Below are 18,759 nucleotides of genomic sequence, written 5' to 3'. Positions count from 1 at the left end.
ATTTGTTCCTCGCTTGCTCGGAGATGACCAAAGAGAAAACCGCGTGAATGTTTGCCGCGACTTGAAGGGTGAAGTGCAGTTTTCCCTAACAGAAAGCAAAATTTCACGCACACTCTTTGTTCCTTCTGGTCGGCCATCTCATAATCGCCAAAGGGTTGAAACAGGAACACACACAACAGAGCACCACAGACAAACCACTTAACTCAGACTGACGCCAGCTCACTAACAGTCGTGGGAGACCCCCAGCTAACACCACCTAGCAGCACAACTCGTAACTACAAAGCATGCGCGCGCAACAGGTCGTTTCCGGTTATTTTTGGGTCCCCCTTCGTATAATACAAATGACCACCACAAACAACAAAAGTAGTTTCCAAATTGGTGCAGATTTTTCTGCATGGGAATGCTAGTATCTTATCTTTTCCTTCAGAGGTTACTAAAATTGTTTCTTAAAGATGGCTACTATCACTTACATATTCCAATTCACCATTCACAATCATATCCCCATTCAAGGCTATGTATAACCTGTGCAGTGGAGAAAGTCTCACTAAATGACTAAGAAAATAAATATATATATATATCAGACCAATCATGACCTGTTGAATAGTTTAATATACACAAATGTACACATTCTTCTCACAGCCTGAGGTATCCTGCACTGCCAAATTCATATATAGTAGTGTTTTGCAATTCAACAGTGACACTGTGCACTGCTACAAACTAAATAAACCAGCCCAAGGATATACAAATATTAAACCTATACATTTGTATTGGATCGAGTTCCATGTGTTGTTGGGCATGAGATCTAGAGGATACCCCTCCTGCAGTGGTATACCAACAGCTGAATCGATGAAGTGCACATGGAGAATGTGCATAAAATGCTCAAAGGCATACACACAATTTCATGTATAGCAACTGTAGACGTGTGAATCTCAGTAGCAAGGTAATTTTACATCTTGAATGAACATCTGGTGAAGTGGATGATCTGCGAAAAGTGGACTCAACACGTGCTGAACGGTGATCAGTGTCCCATGCATATATTGCTGTACCCATTTCCAACATTAGCAAAGAGAGAAAAAGACATGTCCCTTGCTGCATTTTGATGGTGCTGAACCATTAAGACAATCATTTGACCTGGAAATTAAGCAGAAAATCACTGAAGCAATGGTCCCTCATCTCTCCAGGACCCTGTCAGGATGGTTGGAAGTGATGTATCCCCCTTTCTTCATAAATCAGAGGCTTACGCTTGATATACCACATCCCCTCATACCATCATAATTTTATATATCACATGCAACTTTTAGCGTAATTCCCTCATTAAAAAAAAAATAAAAGTAGGCTTATGAGTTCACCTTGCTGTCTGTGTGTCTGTATGTGTACCTTCCCATTAACAACTTTTGAATGCCTGAACTAATTTTTATGAAACCTGGATACATATATCATGGCACCCTATCCCATCTCAACGGCATACTTCATAAATACCACCTATCACTAATACCAACATTACAACCTCTAAAATTGCTGATCAGCCTTAGGGGGGGAGCAATATGACATGGCACCTGACCACACAGAATACACCTTGTTCAACAACCCTTCTATTGTTATGTATTTGTTGCAGCAGGAATGTGTTTACTGAGCAACTGCCTAGCAACAGCTGTCTTTTATGCCTCCAGTATTCTAGCCTCTTTGGGGGAGGAAGGGCACAGACACACAAACAGCAAGATGATCTTATAAGCCTCCTTTTATTTTTTCAAAGTAAAGGAAGTAGGTTAAAAATGTAAGTATGTAGTAATATCTCATTTCTTTTGATTTATCATGTGACCACATAAACCAGTGATGATGATCGCTAGCACTGGTACCAACTTAACAGCAACTCAGACATTGCATGGCACTGCCTTTTACCAATATTTGTACTGCCACTTAAAGAATCTGTAATTAGGAAGCACTTTCAATACATTTCATTATGAATTCTTTGCATCAACTGCACAAACTGAATACATAATCTCAAAAATCACTTGATGACAACTGATAATTTTTGGTATTCTGGACTATACTGAAAACTGTCAAGTGAATTTTGTTTTGGTATGTTTTGTTCAAAAATACTCCCTCCTTGCTGTGGCGTATAATTAAATATGTGTTCCATCTTGCTACCAGCATCCATTAACGTTCAACCATGTCACTATCTGTACGTGAATAATTACTAACATTTTAATTCTTTTTTTTTTTTAAATTTGCTTAGTGGGGGGTGTAGTCCGACTGGGTCCACTCGGCACGGCGGCCACTAATTGGCCTATGTAGCCTGCCCCAGGTGATTATGATGATGGAGAATTTGGCTGAATGAAGATTGGCAGAAAATACTTAATACTAAACCAGAAGGAAATAGGAGAGTGGGAAGACCAAGATTAAGATGGGATGAATGTGTGTGGCAGGACATAAGAATTTTGGGTGTAAAGAACTGGAGGAATGTAGCATCGAATGGAGAAGAATGGCAAGCAATCCTGAGGAAGGCCAGGGCTCACAAAGGGCTGTCATGCCCATGATGATGATGATGATGATGATGATGATGAAGAAGAAGAAGAAGATTGGCAGTGGAAACCGAAGTACTCGGAGAAAATCCACCCCAGCACCACTTTGTCCACCACAAAACCCACTTGACCACATCCGGGATCGAACCCAGGCCACCATAATAACTGACATAATTCACGTACATGTACACGTATTTAGACAGACTGAGTTCAAAACTATTTTAGAATTACACAGTTTTTATGCATCCATATTATTAGACACAAGTCTGAGATAGAAACATGTGATATAAGGAAGTAAATATTAAACTGAACCTACTCATATGAAAGCCAAAGTGCCAATGGAAGATTTGCAACTGCAAGAATCCAGTGAGCATGGAACAGTAGAAGAAGTGTCATAAAGCCATGGGCAGCCAGCTTTGGCAACACCCACTGTAAATAGAAACACACAAATAATAATTACCATTTGACAAAATAATATGGTAACTAATTAATCAAAGATTACTGTCTCCTGAAATATGATGCCATGTAGTATCACAGATGCTTCTCTGAAACAATGGTAAACATTTACCGAACTACATACCATCACATCCCCAAAACACAGCAGTCTTCATAGTTACTGCAGTAACAACCTCAGACCTCACATAGATAATTGACTGATTTCATGGTACAAAGTTTTCCTTGAGTAGTTTATATATATTCAGGAAATCATGTTATTCCTTGTAGTTATGGAGCCCACAGACACACCATGATATCATAATTATAAAAGTTAAAAGAAACGGCTTCAATCTGCCATACTTACTGCATTCAGTTTGGAGCAACACTGTTGAGCATTCAGATAATCACATTCTAAATCTGATAAAGTTATCACCTGAATCAGGAATTAGGGAAATACACATGATTCAGAAGATTCCACATTTCATATTATACAGATTCTATACAAAGTAAAGTTCATGATCACACAGAATGTAACAGTTGCATGGTTCCACCTGATCTACATCTGCCCACAGAAGTTCAATATCATAAACACTAAATACTTTACATTTGATAGGCATTAGAGAAAGCTACTAGGTTGAGAATAAAATGAGTTGAAATAAGAAACAATTGATAAATAATGTTCTGACAGCTAAACACAGTGGAACTATTAATTCTGATATTCTGCAAGGGAACAAGTCAAAGTCAAAGTCACATTGCGACTGATGGTCAGTCAGTCTGTCTGTCTTGGTGTCGAGCCCCATGACCAGATTTTTTTTCTTTATATGAAAGTTACTGTCTTGTTCATTTGGGGCACCCTCTCTGACGAGAGGTCGGGTCTGTCATTTGTCAGTCATAGTCTGTGTTAGTAAGTCCATTGTGATATAAGGGAACATAGCTCCTGCGACATTTAAAAACACGACTTACACAAGCTTCAGAGAACACCTATTCTCAAACTCACTTAGGACCAATTATTTCACAGCTTCAGTACTTTGATTAATACATACACATCTAACTTCTATATGGAAAAACACCACTTTAACATAACTATTTTCGTACAAATTAAAAAGGATACGAAATAAACCAACAAGAAAAGAACTGCTCCTGTATCTATTAAGGAAAAGGTAAATAGATAAGGATCGGGCACCATGTCGATTGGAGGTGTCGAAATATAAATTTATATATTAGTAATGCCGTACTTTATTTTTATACTGACACATGTTTGGAATCCTGAAAGGTTACTTCCATGGAAACGCTAGAACAGACCGTTGCATAGGAAGTAACAAGAGTGGTATTGTAATTCCAACAGTGGGCCGTTGCGTAGGAACTGCAGAATCAACGAACCACCGTTTTCCCCGTGATGGACAACAGAAGGTTCACTGCGTAGCAACGGCCGCGGATATATAACAAGGTAATGCATTCGCCGAGATAGTCTTGGGATTCTTGGGATCCTTGGGATAGCCGCCGCTGGAAACAGTTGGGATCGTTGGGATCCAGCCACGGTCAAAGACAGGTGGAATCTAGACGCTATACGATATAGAAGAAGAAGGCAAGAAGACAGTCTTCAGAATGCCGCCGCCGAAAGCAGTCTAGTATTGGCCGAGATATAATGGAAGCAGTAATTGTGATACTGCAAATGATAATAATTGTAAAGCGTGTGAGTGTATAATTGAAGCACAATAAAGATTCGATAAATCCGAGACCCACTTGAAGTTATTTGTCGCGTGACAATATCTTGTAACTGTTTTTCGTGGGAATTATCACTGTTAGAATTTAAAATTTAATGATAATGGTTCACACCATTCAGACCACACCATCAAACAGCGCCATACTTATTTCTCTCAGGCTGGCCAATATGGAGAATATGACATGGAAATATACATTTCTTTATTTGATTTGGAGTTCACACAGCTAGTTGCCTCTGTCCTGAAGATGAAGACGACATGTTCCATCGAAACGTCAAGCTTCCTCATAAGTACACGGCGTCATGACTTAGAAAACTGGTATCTCTCATTCATTGGCATATCAGGCAAGAGGATCAGTTCAGGGATTGGTTAGGGCGGTTAGGGTATGGTGGTATGGTATACTATCATTACTGGATCGCGCGCACCGGTTGCTTAGAACCCTTGTCGGAAACAGCCGAAGAAGCACGAAGCATTGACGTAAACATGGAATGCAATCTCCGCGCCACCGCGCTTGCGTTTGTGTTGTAAGCTAGCATTGTTGTATCTACGTAAGTAATAATTATTTTAAATTAGTGGTATAATAAATGAAGAATGGCACATTGAATTTTTAAGGGCGTGTGATAATTGTATAATATAGAGCGACGTCATATATCAATGCATTTGATCTCTGAATCGAGCCGAGTTGGTTTAAGTGAAACATAGGTAGTATAGATAGTTTAGTTCGTTAATACTGTGTAGCTATTTCTGAGGTTAGAAAAGTCGCTAGTTATAGTTTTTCCGTTATTAAATACAAAACTTTCAACTTTGTAAAGTTAGCAGCATAATAAGAGAGGAGGCAAGTATTTTCCAAGTGCAACATTCTTTCCGATTTTATTCATTGTGATGCGGATATTTGATGTTAAATTTGTGCTTCTTTCTCTAACTTCGTAAGGTTAATGGTTGAAGAGATAAATTCGTATAAAATACGGAGGTAATATGTGTATATGTAGTGATATGTGACTAGAAGGTATCTTGAGTGTTGTCTTGGACATCACGGACCGTTTAGAGGCTTTGACGTATTTCACACTGCAAGTTCTTTTGGTTATGTTGGAAAGGCTCAGCATTCTTCATAAAAATGCGGCTATGTGCCCCTATTCCATCATTTGAAGCCTCACACCAGAATTTATCAGTGTGCCTCAAGTAGTAATATACATAATTTGTATTTGGCGGTTACCCTTTCCAATGATATAATGATAAAAACTCCCGTCTCAAGTGCAAACAATATATTTTGTGTCTTTGATCTTGTTCCCCTACACTACATGTTTCGGCCTCAGACGGCCATCATCAGGTGTATAACACTCATGTCGCTGTCACACTGCACCCAGCTCAGAATTTAACATTTAAAAGCACTTTCCTTCTTATTATCAACTTCTACTTCGTTGATAACTGTCTGGTTTGTAGTGTAGGGGAACAAGATCAAAGACACAAAATATATTGTTTGCACTTGAGACGGAGTTTTTATCATTATATCATTTATCGTATGGAGTGCAACAGGATGCTTAAATATAATATTGTACCCTGTCCAAATTTAGGCGCTACAACATCTGTCGTGACAGGTTTTCAGTTTTCCCAAATCTTCATATAGACGGTGGGGTTCTAGCACGTAATTCGCCCTTCCAGTTGATTATATGTAATCATCCAGTTATTCAAAACTAAATAGCCCCTGTGGTTTTCAAAATGTCAAACTAGTAAAAAGTAAAATTTGAGCGAGAAGGAAAAGATTGAATATATTGTGGGCCTCTGTGTTAACAGATATATTATTTGATTACTTTTTTTTTATAATTCCAGGGTAGTGACATGCCTGAATTATGTCACGAGAAGAACAGCAATCACGTGAAGGATTACATACATCAGAGCAAGCAGATGGTGGTCCGGGTGCTGCTTATATGACGTTTGTTGTTATGGAAGAGCTGTTGGATAAATTAAAACTCCTTAGGTACGATCAGGAATTCGTTAAAACTCTCAAGATGAAGCCATTAAATAGGTAAAGTAGTTTAAAACTTAAATAAGTTATAAAGTAAAGTAAAGATATCCCTGTAACAGGTCATGGAGGCCCATAAGGTTGTGAGATGTTTAGGTTCTCACATTTTCTAGACAATCAGCTCATAGATGGCGGTAAGGTTGTCAGCCTTACATGCCTGCTGCCCTTTACTCCCAAGAATATTCCTAGTACTCATTTCTGTTAGAGGCTGAGTTGACCCCAGGGCCATAGTGTGGCTAGAAGGATTAGGTAAATTGAAAAAAAAATCCATTGACCTCATCGGGACTTGAACCCGTGACCTTCCAGTTTGTAGCATAGTGCCTCAACCAACTATGCTACTATGTGCCCCCTCATAAGTTATATATGGGACTTAAACCAAGTGACACACCAGCTATTGCTGCTAATGTCAACTAGTACTGCTAGTGGTGGTAAACATTTCCTTCAGGTCTGATGACCTGTTCCTTGTTCGTCCATCAATCTACCATTCGGTGCTATATAGTGTAAATACTGTCAACACCAGAGGATGACCCACAAAACAAGGCACATTTAATTTGGCACAAGGAACTTTGTTTTACTACATCATATGGTAAAATGCCAAGTGGGTAAATTCAGGTAACACATTAGACGGTAATGTTCTGGGTCTCTATTTTGAACTTAATGTAACTATTTTTTGTTCAGTTAACTGCCATGCTTAATAAACCATTGAACTGAAATGTATATGTAATCAGTGTATGAATTTTGCCTTGTTCTTCAGACATTACTTTGCACTCCAAACGAATCCTGGGGAGCAGTTCTACTTATTCACTTCTTTGGCAGCTTGGTTAATCAGAAAGACAGGGAGACCATTTGAACAGCCACAAGAATATGATGACCCTAACTCCACAATCTCTAGTATTCTGGATTCACTTAGACAACTTGTAAGTGTATATTTGATACAGAAGTGTCTGTCTTTTGTTTTGAAAATATTTGTATATGTTGGATCTGAGCATTAGCTACAAAGAGTATTATAATTCTGTGTAGTTCAAAGAGAGCTTGACACTTCTAAGGAATATTGCCTCCATCTTTAGTCACGAAATGTAAGCTAAGGAAAAAACGAGCAGAAGCAGGCGGTGAGCCCAGCTTGTCTCCTACTTCTGATGGTTTCTTGCTAGGTGTACTTTTCGTCCCTGAAGTTGGAGGCAGAATTTCCCCCGAAATGTTGGGCTCTTGCCGAACTACACGGTGAATCCTGATAATCATACTCCTCACATCTTCTATTAGTATGATTAACCGTTTCACACAATATCTTTTGCTGTTTATTCTTGTTTTTCTACATTTCTATGTGCTGGAACAGGAACACTGACTGTACTTGATGGCTGCGATCATTATTGTTGCATTGCCTTATTATCTATTGCAGGGTGTAAGTGTGGATTTCCCACCAAATAAATTGAAGCAAGGTTTTGGAGAACATGCTCTTTTTGTACTGGATCATTTGGCAGATGCTGCATTGAAAAGTACCAATTTTATGTGGAAAAAGTAAGTTAAGAAGTTTGATAATATGTTTAAAAAATGTAGTAGAATTTCATTCTAATTGACATTGGCCTCATATTTGCTGTATTGTTTCATATAGCATCTAAGCCTTCTTTGAGTTAGACCTACTGAGACATGTTACCTTATGTTATCTGAAAACTCTTCCAAAATTTTTATAAATGTATTAATATACTGAGATCTTTTTTGGAATCTTGTCAGAACTTGTACTTTCCACATTCTTCTAGAATCTTATGCCTGTGGAGTGAAGCTTTCTGATTATTTCTTAATTTCTTTTACGTTCTGAAAAGATATATCACACAATCCGCCCCATGAAATTAATTTCTGCTGATGTCAGTTTTGTGTAATTAAATTAAGTATTTGTAGTTATGTGATCGAAATAATTGCATCAAACTTCTATATTATGAATAGGTATTTTGTATTGATTTATGATGGTGGTAACGATAATCATATATCTGCATAAATTTGATCATATTTGAATATTTTATGTACAAATTTTGTATTGTGATTGTATTGCATGTTGATGGGTTCATTGTTTTTATGTATGTGTTTATATATTTTGACATGTTCTATATCCTATGGCATGCGGGACCTGAAAAGGGTCTATGGAATTTAAAATAAAGTGAAAGTGAAAGCAAAAGCTCATATTGTTCTTGATTCATTACTTACTTACTTATGGAGCTGAGCCCTTCTTGAGGAGAAGCCAAATCTGTAGCTACTCAAGAATTTCCCAGCATTTTATGGAACCTGAAGGTTTATTACCTTGTTCACAAGAGCCCACCGCTGGTCCCTATCCTGAGCCAGATCAATCCAATCTATACAATCCCATCCTATCTCTCTTAAGATCCATTTTAATATTGTCCACCCACATATGCCTTGGCCTTCCCGGTGGGCTCTTTCCTTCTGGCTTTCCCACCAATATCCTATATGCATTCGTCTTCTCCCCCATTCATGCTACATGCCCTGCCCACCTCATCCTCCTTGACTTGATCATTCTAATTATACTTGGAGAAGAGTACAAGTTATGAAGCTCCTCATTATGATAATGAGGTCTGTCAGGTGTCTCCTTTGTATTCTTGTATGTCTAGAAAGAAATGGCGATTTCATGATCTGATCTCTGATCTGTAGTATTCTGATTTACAATTTTCACATTCAAATGTTTTTCTCCTTCAGAGGATATGTGTATCAGTTTGATCAAGAATCGTATCATTAATGTCTAATCTGCATATGTGAAGGAAATTATTTCAAAATTATTTAATGTAGTATATGATAAGAGTTAAATCAAAATTGGTATCCTGACTAGCTTTTGACATTGGAATTGGAAGTCAGCTGACATTTCTGATGAAAAATCTATGCTTGCCGAATACTTCATTCTGGTTACTTGCTCAACTTACTCTTCAACCCTGAAGTTGGGGGCAACATGTTCGACCAAAATGTCAGTTGACTTTGAACAGACTACATATCGTTATATTCCAGAAGATGTAACTTTCCATAACCACTGCTGTGAGAACCTCAAATCATTCATGATTATTTTTGTTGTGCCTTTGTTAGACCTGAATTAGTTGTGGAGGTAGAGGAAGAAGATGATGAAATGGAAGATGAATCGGAATTGCTGCTTGAAAAGGTGGAAGAAGAGATGGCTGCAGAGGTCTCTGATGAGGAAGAGGAGACACTTTTGCATATAGATGATCTACAGAACTTGCGCATTGGGAATAAGGTACTAATGGTCACATTTACTGGAATATTTAATACAATATGTCGCTTAAAAATCATTGTAAGCCTTCCTATTAATATTAAGATATTTTATTTGCACACAGACTTTTACAGATTCTCAGAAGCCTGATGACATCCTTGAGTCCACTACAAACATTGATGGATGGAAGTTGGAACTGGAAAGGGTCTTACCACAGCTTAAAGTCACCATTAAAACTGGTACAGAGTTATTTCTTAGATAGTGCTCTGCCTGTGATCACACCACAGCTAAGTCATAAATTTAATATTGTTCCTTAAGGTACAAGTGCAATTAGAAATTTTGTAATTTCTACTCATTTCAAAATATTAGGTGAACAAATCGGCAGTGATGAGATAGGAAGTATACTTCACATATATGAGAAATCAGAAATACATCAAAATGTTAATTAGAAAATCTCCAAGGAAGAGACCACATGGGAGACGTGGGAATAGGTGTGAGAATAAAATTAAAATGGATCAGTTTTATTTTCAAGATGACTAGTTAAGGTCATTCATTTATGAGAAAGTATGTGCTGTGTCTTTGCACCATTTTATTTTTATAAACTCCTAAAGTAACTCATACATGTGGGTCCTTTGACAAATTATAGTGAAACTACAGATTTTAATTCTACGAGTATTTGAAAATATCTTAAAAATTTATGAGATACAAACTCATGTGAATTTATACATGTAGAATATTCATTCTCTTTCCTTATTCTTGTAATATATCTTAAGTTCATGTATGCAGGAAGGAAATTCTGAAAAACTGTACTTCCCTGTTCTTCAAGGCTCAAGCTAATCCATTTGTACAGTGCTATATTGGGCATTTTGTATGACATGAACACAGTTCATTTTTAGATTTAATTTTAATTGTGTTGTATTGCTCATGTTACAGATGCTCAGGATTGGCGAACACATCTGGAACAGATGCAGAGACATCGCAGTGGAATTGATGAAGCTTTGGCCACAGCCAAAGGCCAACTTGACAAACTCCATTCAGATATCGAACTCACACTTGAGAAGATAAGCAGCCGAGAAAAGTTCTTGAACAGTCAACTGGAGCCTTTGTTAGATCAGTACAGAGCTCTACAGGTCAGCAATAATCAATTTACAGACCACACAAAAAACACCTTTTCGATTATTGTGTGTTCTGTCATGACCAGGTAAACGACATGTCCACAGAGCTGTACCCTAGCAGTGGATGTTGTACTGTTGTCTGTTTACACAGTTGGTACTTGGCAATTGATCTACATGTCACAGCACAATAAGATATGGTCGGCTTTGTTTGCTATATACAGGATGAATTTGCACGTATAAATGAGCAGTACCGGGAAGTGAGTGGTGGTGTTACAGAGAGGTCACGTATATTGGCTCAGGTAACTGAGGAGCTGGAATCTGTGAAACAGGAGATGGACGAGAGGGGTTCCAGCATGACTGATGGAAGTAAGTCGCATAAAGATATTATTTCTGCACTGTCGTGTGGCGGGATTTCCATGGCCTACATACTCATCTGATATTATGCTGTTTGATTTTTTTCTTGTGGGGGTATGTTAAGGACATTCTTTGACCTCTGTGGCCTCCTTCGAAGAACTGAAGCATAGAATTGTTGTTACAGTCGAAACAGTTACACCTTGAATGCTGGAGAACAGTTGGAGGAAAACTGAATACCTCTTGGACATGTTACGTGCCAAGAAAGGCGCGCATGTTGAAGTTGTTTAGCATTCTGCAGTGTTGATTCTACAAATAATAAAACTTCTTGAGTTACACTTTCATTTTCCTTAAGCAGTTTTATTTTATTTTATTTTTTTTATTTGAAAATTATAGGTCATGGAAACCCCGACAACAATTTAGAATCATCCTGTACATTAAGAGTGAAATGATTCTATACCCTGACTCTTGAACACACATTATTTGTACATAGACAAAAGACAAATAGTGTGTTTTAGCTCATCTAATGTTAACAGTAGGCCACAGTTCAACAATATAGATTATTCATTCACATGATAATCATGTGGAAATTTCAGTAAACAATGAACAGAACTAAGAATTAATGATATGATATGCTTAAATGCAATGTCAGCACTCTTATATAATATTATAACAAGCATGCAAGTGACAGTATAATAGAGGTGTGCATATAGCCAGTTCTTGTTACAATCATATCAAGAAGTTGCATAGATGCACCTGTCTGTCTCTCTATCCATGTGTAACAGCTAAAGAACCAGTGAACAGATTCCTGTAGAAATGTGGTATCAGCCAGTTTTTCTTCAGTTTGTTGGAACCTTATAATTATCCTTAAAATCAGACAACAATCTTGAATGTTTACATGCAGTCATATATGTCTTTGCATACATAACTTTGTTAAATATTTGTTGCAGTAATAAATATTCTGGACCGACACAGATATAAGTAAACATATTTCATATCAAATATAAATTTTCTGTAGGTCTTGTGGTTTTTGAGTACATAATTGATACATGATTAATGAGGGAGCAACTGTTCCAGAATTGTTATTGTATGTCTCTGTAAACTTATATAAAGGCAAAGCTACCCCTGTAACAGGCCGTGAAGGCCCATAGGGTTGTGAGACATCAAGGCTCCCACATTTTCTAGACAATCATCTTACAGATGGGTGATGAGGCTGTCACCCTTATGTGTCAGCCACCCTTTAACCCCAGGAAGATTCCAAGTACTCATTTCTATAGGAGGCTGAGTTGATCCCAGGACCATAATGCAGCTGGAAGGATTAGGTCAATTGTAAAATCCAGTGACCTAATCAGGAATTGAACCCACGAGCTTCTGGCTTATACCATAGTGCCTCAACCAACTACGCTACTCCATGGCCCATGAATCTACTATAGTTTAAAAAAATTCATGCTTTACCATAAGTGTGGATTATGTCATTGCAGAATGAAACTTTGTATTTTATAGTTACTGGTTTCGGTCCTTGGCCTAAGGATGGCTAGACTGGCATGTTTTTTGTATGAGATTTTCTGTAGCCCTAGGCTGGGATAGTATCTTGCAATCGATTGCTACTTCCTGCTATAGAAGTGGCAATTCATAATTTAAAAATGCCTCACTCCTTGATGCTATATGATATATGTAATTCAGAAAGCACTGTTAAATTGTGAATGTTAAGGGCCTCCAAAGTTGTTGGTCAGATATNAATGTTCCATACTTGGATAAAGTACTACATTATGATAAAGGAGCTGTGTTTACATTTCTTTATCTTGTCAGTTCCAGCTGCTTGTAATGTTCTGCACCTGCTTTTAATAACACAGTGTGCATATTTATTTTTAATTATTTATATCAGTTAACTGAATCCTGGGTTCCCCTTTTAGGAAAAATAAGGAGGGTGGAGAATATTGCCACATGTATTAGTGACTATAGACGGGGTTTGTATTGGTGAATAGATTTATTGACCACCTACAGGCTGTAACTGCAAATAATTATGACAGTCTCGATGCGTTACACACTCCAGATATCACAGTAACTACATCACATGTAAAGACTTCTTGGCACAGTTTATCCCCTTCATCTGCCGTCTCCCTGAATTCTGATCTACTGCTCTCTCTAGCCAGCCTGGGTTTCTGGTTATATAGCCTCGGGTCAGACCACAGCACAGAAAACATCCATTGCCTAGCAATGGATGTCCTCTATTATTGCTTATTTGCTGGAATGCATTTACTAAGTTATTGCTTAGCCATTTGTATGGTGTGGCCCCACATAGAAAACACCTCTTGCAGCACCCGTTCTATTTTTGTGTGTGCGTGTATTGTGGGCATTACCTAGCAATGGGTGTATGTGTCACAGTTAATGAGAAGCTTCATAATTTATGTTCTTTACCTAACATATTAGGATTCAAAAATTAAAAATGACAAGGTGGCTCGGTGCTCACAAGCAAAAGATAAATTCATACAGCATTTTGGTTTTAGTATCTTGGAGGAAGGGACTGTTTGCAAGATGTATAATAGATGAGAGGATGATATTAAAATGGATGCTAGAGAAATAGGGTGTGAAGGTGTGAACTGGATTAAATTAGCTTAGAAGGGTAGGATTTAGTGAATATGGTAATGGAGCAACAGGTTCTGTGCAGGTGAAATTTCTTCGATAGATGATTAACTCTCAACATCCACACCAGTGACCTAGGTTCGATCCCGGTTCTGGTCAAGTGGGATTTGTAGTGGACAAAATGGCGGTGGGGCAGGTTTTCTCCAAGTACTTCGGTTTTACCTTGCCAATCTTCATTTCACCAAATTTTCCATCTTAATCACCCGGGGCAGGTTACAATAGGCCAATCAGTGGCCGCCGTCCCAAGTGGACCCAGTTGGACTCCACTCCCCACTAAGCGAAAACTCTCAACATTATAATGAAAACTTCAAAGCTGGAACATTCCCAGAGCCTTATGTTTGGTACAGGTTATGGTTTCAGTCTCTGACTTATGATGTGTGTCGGGCATACAGTGTTTTTAATACGAGGGACAGGCTCATGTGGTGATAACAGCATTTCACAAGAACATACAGCCTCTGTCTTCAGGGTAGCCTGAAGATTGGGGGGGGGGATCGTTAGAGGTAAGTGTTGAACCATTATGAAATAATTATTAGCAGGAGAAAACTGAAGAAACTCAAAGAAAACTGCTGCAGCACTCTGCGGCTTCACAAAGTTGGATTGCCATGGAACTGAGGTTCAGTCTGGCAGGAGCATGGGAATTTTCTCTTTACACCATCAAGACCAGCTCTGGATCTCACCCAACCTTCTGTCTAATGGACACTGAGGGCTCTTTCCGAGTACCAATGATTTTTTGTCAGGGTGTACCCTGTTAGGATGTTGGCTTCACCATGCCTAAAGAGTCCCCCCTACCCTCGATTTTTCTATAGGGTTTTTCCTTCCCCTAGCCAGAGAGTCGCATTTGAAGGCACTGGACCCTTGACTTTCACCCTGCTTCATCCACCACATCTCTGCTCTCATCCCAAAATGTGTTGCCCCGGGGTCACCATGTGGTGGGGGAGCTTGGATTTGCCGGCAGAACCCAACTTAACAGGTGACATTCTGGTACCTAATGGTGTGCACCTACTGGCATCAGTGCAGACCACCAGAGCCATTTACCAGCCTTTGGCCCCCAAGTATTCTTTCAGTAATGTTTAATAATTTATCTAATCGCAGCCCTATTAGCACAGTGTTCAGTTATTATTTTCTTCAGTGACTGAGTGTTCAATTAAAAAACATTAAAAATTTCATTGTAAGTTGCCACCGTGGCATGAATGTGTTAAACGGGTTTACTAGTTCATTGCTTTTGCCATGGGAAGAACTTAGTATAGCCACATACTTACATTGTATAAATTCTGCCATCTGTAGATAATATTGTTTCTTATTTGGTCAGGCACAGTATGTAAAATTGTGAAGAACATGAAGAAAGCAGTCTTCTGGGATCTGGCACCGTGTATATGTGGTGTTAACCGACGTTTTGGAGGAACGTATCGCCTCCATCTTCAGGGTAGAAGAAAAATATAAGAAATCTGCAAGCGAAGAGACCGTGAGAACTGGTAAAAGCAGACCAGTCGTTCCTCCCAAATGTCGATTAACACCACATATACACGGTGCCAAATCCCAAAAGACTGCTTTCTTCATAGTCACTGCCGTGAAAGCCTCAAATCTTACATATGAAGAACATATTTGTAAAATTTTAAAATGTGTTTTCTGCAGTGTATATGTGTTTTGAGTCTGGTCTGTTTTTTTGGTATTTGTTACAGCTCCACTTGTTAACATAAAAAAGGCAATTTCACAAATTAAGAGTGAGATTACTGCAATGGACGTGAGAGTGGGTGTGTTGGAACACAGCTTGCTGCAGGCTCGCCTTCGGGACAAGAATCTGCTCCACCAAGATATGAACGCTCCACTTCATGCTTTAGTCTAATTCTGCAGTTCAGAATGCAGCAACACATGCACGCCTTCATCAAACAAGGATTTCTGTTTAGTCACACGTGCACAAAACTACACATAATGCAATTTATTACCATAAAGTAAAAAAAAGTAAAGCTATCCCTGTACCAGGCCCTGAAGGCCCATAGGGTTGTGAGATGTTGACAGTCCCACATTATCTAGACAATCAGCTCAAAGATGGGGGTAAGGTTGTCAGCCTTACGTGCCGGCCGCGCTTTACTCCCCAGGAAGTTGAGGGGCTATGCTACAAGCCAGAAGGTCGCGGGTTCAAATCCCGATGAGGTCATTCGATTTTTTCAATTGACCTAACCCAGCTGCACTAGGCCCTGGGGTTTACTCAGCCTCTTAACAGAAATGAATACCAGGATTTATTACCATGATAAGGTTTATTTATTACTTGGAATTTTTGTGCCTAAGTGTAAGGTATGTTATTTGAGTAACATTACTGGACTTAACGTGAAGGCTTGTATCATTTGTAATGCAATTAACCAATTCATTCTTTTGTTTTTCAGTGTGTTCTCAATTTCTGCAAAATTCCTCTGAAATAACATATTACCTTCATAGGCCATGTTAATATGATGGTACTGAGCATCCCTAGCTGAGCTATTCATCTGGTGAGGCTTAGGTTATGAATGGTGAAACTTCACAAGTCCAGGCAATGTAATGAAATTGGAAGGAGGGGAAGTAGGGAGTTAACAAAATGTCAAGCATTTAAATTAATATTTATTTAACAACTTTAAAGAAACTGTTGCTCTGTAGCATTGTTAGTTACCATGTTTTGCAGTTTTAAATGCCATATAAAGGGAAACATAGTCAGATTTCTTGGAATTCCTAGTCAGAAAGAAAGATTTGCAGTAAATAAATGTTAAATTTTTCACCATGAGTGCAGGTGATTTAATACTGACTAAAGATGCAAACAAATTTAAATAATATATTGATGCTCACAGTTAGGGGGCACAAAGTAGCGTAGTTGGTTGAGGCACTATGCTACAAGCCAGAAGGTTGCGGAATCGAATCCCAATGAGGTAATTGGATTTTTTTTTCAATTTACCTAATCCTTTCAGCCGCACTATGACCCTGGGGTCAACTCAGCCTCTAACAGAAATGAGTACCAGGAATATTCTTGGAATGTTCTTGGGGGTAATGGGCGGCTGGCGCGTTAGGCTGACAACCTTATCACCATCCATGAGCCGATTGTCTAGATAATGTGGGAACCTCAACATCTCACAACCCTATGGGCCTCCATGGCCTGTTGCAGGATACCTTTACTTTTTTACTTTTACTTTACACTCACATTTAAGTTATCAGTGACTGTCACTGAGTTTGCTAACTTCAGTAAGTGATGCTGTTTAGTCTTTTGAATAGGAGGAGGACTTCCTGTACCCTGAAGATGGTGGCAGCAGATTCCTCTAAGACATTGGTATCTCTGTGCCATACTAATGACATGACATCCCAGAAAAGCATAACTTTACTATTCATTACTCTGAGAACCCCTGATCCCGTATATATTATCATGTTTCTGTCATTATATTCATGCATCAGGCATGTAGGTCTTCTTGTTCACTTAAGCTGCTTTTTTTCTTTTTGACTAAAACAGATCAAGGAAATAATAAAATGTACTCTTAACAGTATTGCACAAGGCATATTGTGTGTAACAGATACCACCTCTCCAAAGAGTGATACATATAGTATCTTGTTTTTGTAGTAACACAAATGACATGTTGTACTTACAGAGTTTGTCAAGAGAGTTAGGTACTGTATGATACTAAGTACTCATAATTGCAAAGGAAAATAGTACTTTACAGAGATATTAAGTATATATTTGCCGGTCACGGTAGCCGAGCGGTCTAAGGCATGCACTGTCTTCGCTCGCTCGGAAGCCGGGATCGTGGGTTTGAATCCCACTCAGGGCATGGATGTTTGTGTGCGTTTTTCTGTGTTTGTATACAGGTAGAGGCCTTGCGACGAGCTGATCACCCGCCCAAGGAGTCCTACCGTATGTGTAAGATCTAGAAAAACTGAAGTGAACAGAGTTCATGGAGGTAGGCCTAGGCCCACTGGGGCTGTAGTGCCAAAGAAAAAAAAAAGTATGTATTTAATTACATGATTATAGTTATAAAGTATGTACAATGTGTGTTGTAAAATATTGTGCCTTTCTAATTGGAAATTTACAGCAAGACCAACAGAAGATAAAAATGGTATTACAGTTGATAAGATAATAATCGTTACACATGATAACATTTTTTTTAACTTTGTTACACTGCACATTCTGCCTCATTATTCACCTACTTTTCTGTATGACCAATAAAATTTTTTTCTATTTGTAATCTTGTTTATTCTTTAATCCTGGATGTTCTGTCCTACATATTTCTTACTTTGGCTTGTGAATTATATCATGCAAAATAAATATATATAAGTAGAAGTATTTCTTTTCTGTTTTTCTTTTATAGGAAAGTGTGTGTCAGTACTCAGATCAAGATTTACCACAAAGGATAATTTCCTAAGAACACTATAATCTGTATCTATAGTTATAAAACCTGGAAGTTAAGTCTCAGTGACACAGTAAAAAATGAATTCTGTCTCAATTCTTGAAAGTAGAAATGTTAAATATCATATTTTAGATTTATTTGTGTCGTAGTGGTTAAGGTACTATGCTAGAAGCCGGAAGGTCGCAGGTTCAAGTCCCGATGAGGTCATTAGATTTTTTTCAATTGACCTAATCCTTCTGGCTGTACTAGGCCCTGGGGTTTACTCAGCCTCTAACAGAAATGAGTACCAGGAATTAATTAAATAATTTTCCTGGGGAGTGAAGCGCGGCCAGTGCGTAAGGCTGACAACCTTACCGCCATCTTTGAGCTGATTG

The 18,759-nt window shown here is 38.5% G+C and overlaps 2 protein-coding genes across 5 annotated transcripts in view; one reads left to right on the top strand and one right to left on the bottom strand.

Moving 5' to 3' along the window:
• The window catches only part of LOC111869181 (protein cornichon homolog 4), an 8,790-nt gene extending 3,838 nt beyond the window's left edge, over positions 1-4,952 (bottom strand). Inside the window, exons 1-3 of one of the 2 annotated variants that reach the window (XM_023860464.2) lie at positions 4,069-4,952; positions 3,322-3,390; positions 2,839-2,951 (exon numbers count right to left, since the gene is read on the bottom strand). In XM_023860464.2, the coding sequence (XP_023716232.1) occupies positions 2,839-2,951; positions 3,322-3,390; positions 4,069-4,143 (257 nt within the window). In that variant the 5' untranslated portion in view covers positions 4,144-4,952. The remainder of the gene's footprint in view (positions 1-2,838; positions 2,952-3,321; positions 3,391-4,068) is intronic. The other variant, XM_033753311.1, reaches the window with a different exon arrangement.
• A 185-nt stretch (positions 4,953-5,137) lies between these two features.
• On the top strand, positions 5,138-16,046 carry LOC111869180 (intraflagellar transport protein 57 homolog). Of its 3 annotated transcripts, none has more exons than XM_023860463.2 (9): positions 5,138-5,226; positions 6,506-6,653; positions 7,453-7,615; positions 8,095-8,213; positions 9,777-9,942; positions 10,043-10,157; positions 10,852-11,048; positions 11,255-11,399; positions 15,707-16,046. In XM_023860463.2, the coding sequence occupies exons 2-9, from the start codon at positions 6,526-6,528 to the stop codon at positions 15,868-15,870; spliced, it is 1,197 nt and encodes a 398-aa protein (XP_023716231.1). In that variant the 5' UTR covers positions 5,138-5,226; positions 6,506-6,525; the 3' UTR covers positions 15,871-16,046. The 3 variants fall into 3 exon arrangements, with proteins under 3 accessions (XP_023716231.1, XP_023716229.1, XP_023716230.1); XM_023860461.2 differs by having other exon boundaries at positions 6,506-6,701; XM_023860462.2 differs by lacking the exon at positions 5,138-5,226 and adding an exon at positions 5,280-5,513 and having other exon boundaries at positions 6,506-6,701.
• The last annotated feature ends 2,713 nt before the right edge of the window (positions 16,047-18,759 follow it).

The sequence above is a fragment of the Cryptotermes secundus genome, unplaced genomic scaffold (assembly GCF_002891405.2).
Source record: "Cryptotermes secundus unplaced genomic scaffold, Csec_1.0 scaffold1441, whole genome shotgun sequence".
In the NCBI taxonomy this organism is placed as follows: Eukaryota; Metazoa; Arthropoda; class Insecta; order Blattodea; family Kalotermitidae; genus Cryptotermes; species Cryptotermes secundus.
The sequence above is the reverse complement of the archived record's forward strand: the minus strand, read 5'-3'. Positions and strand labels throughout refer to the sequence as shown.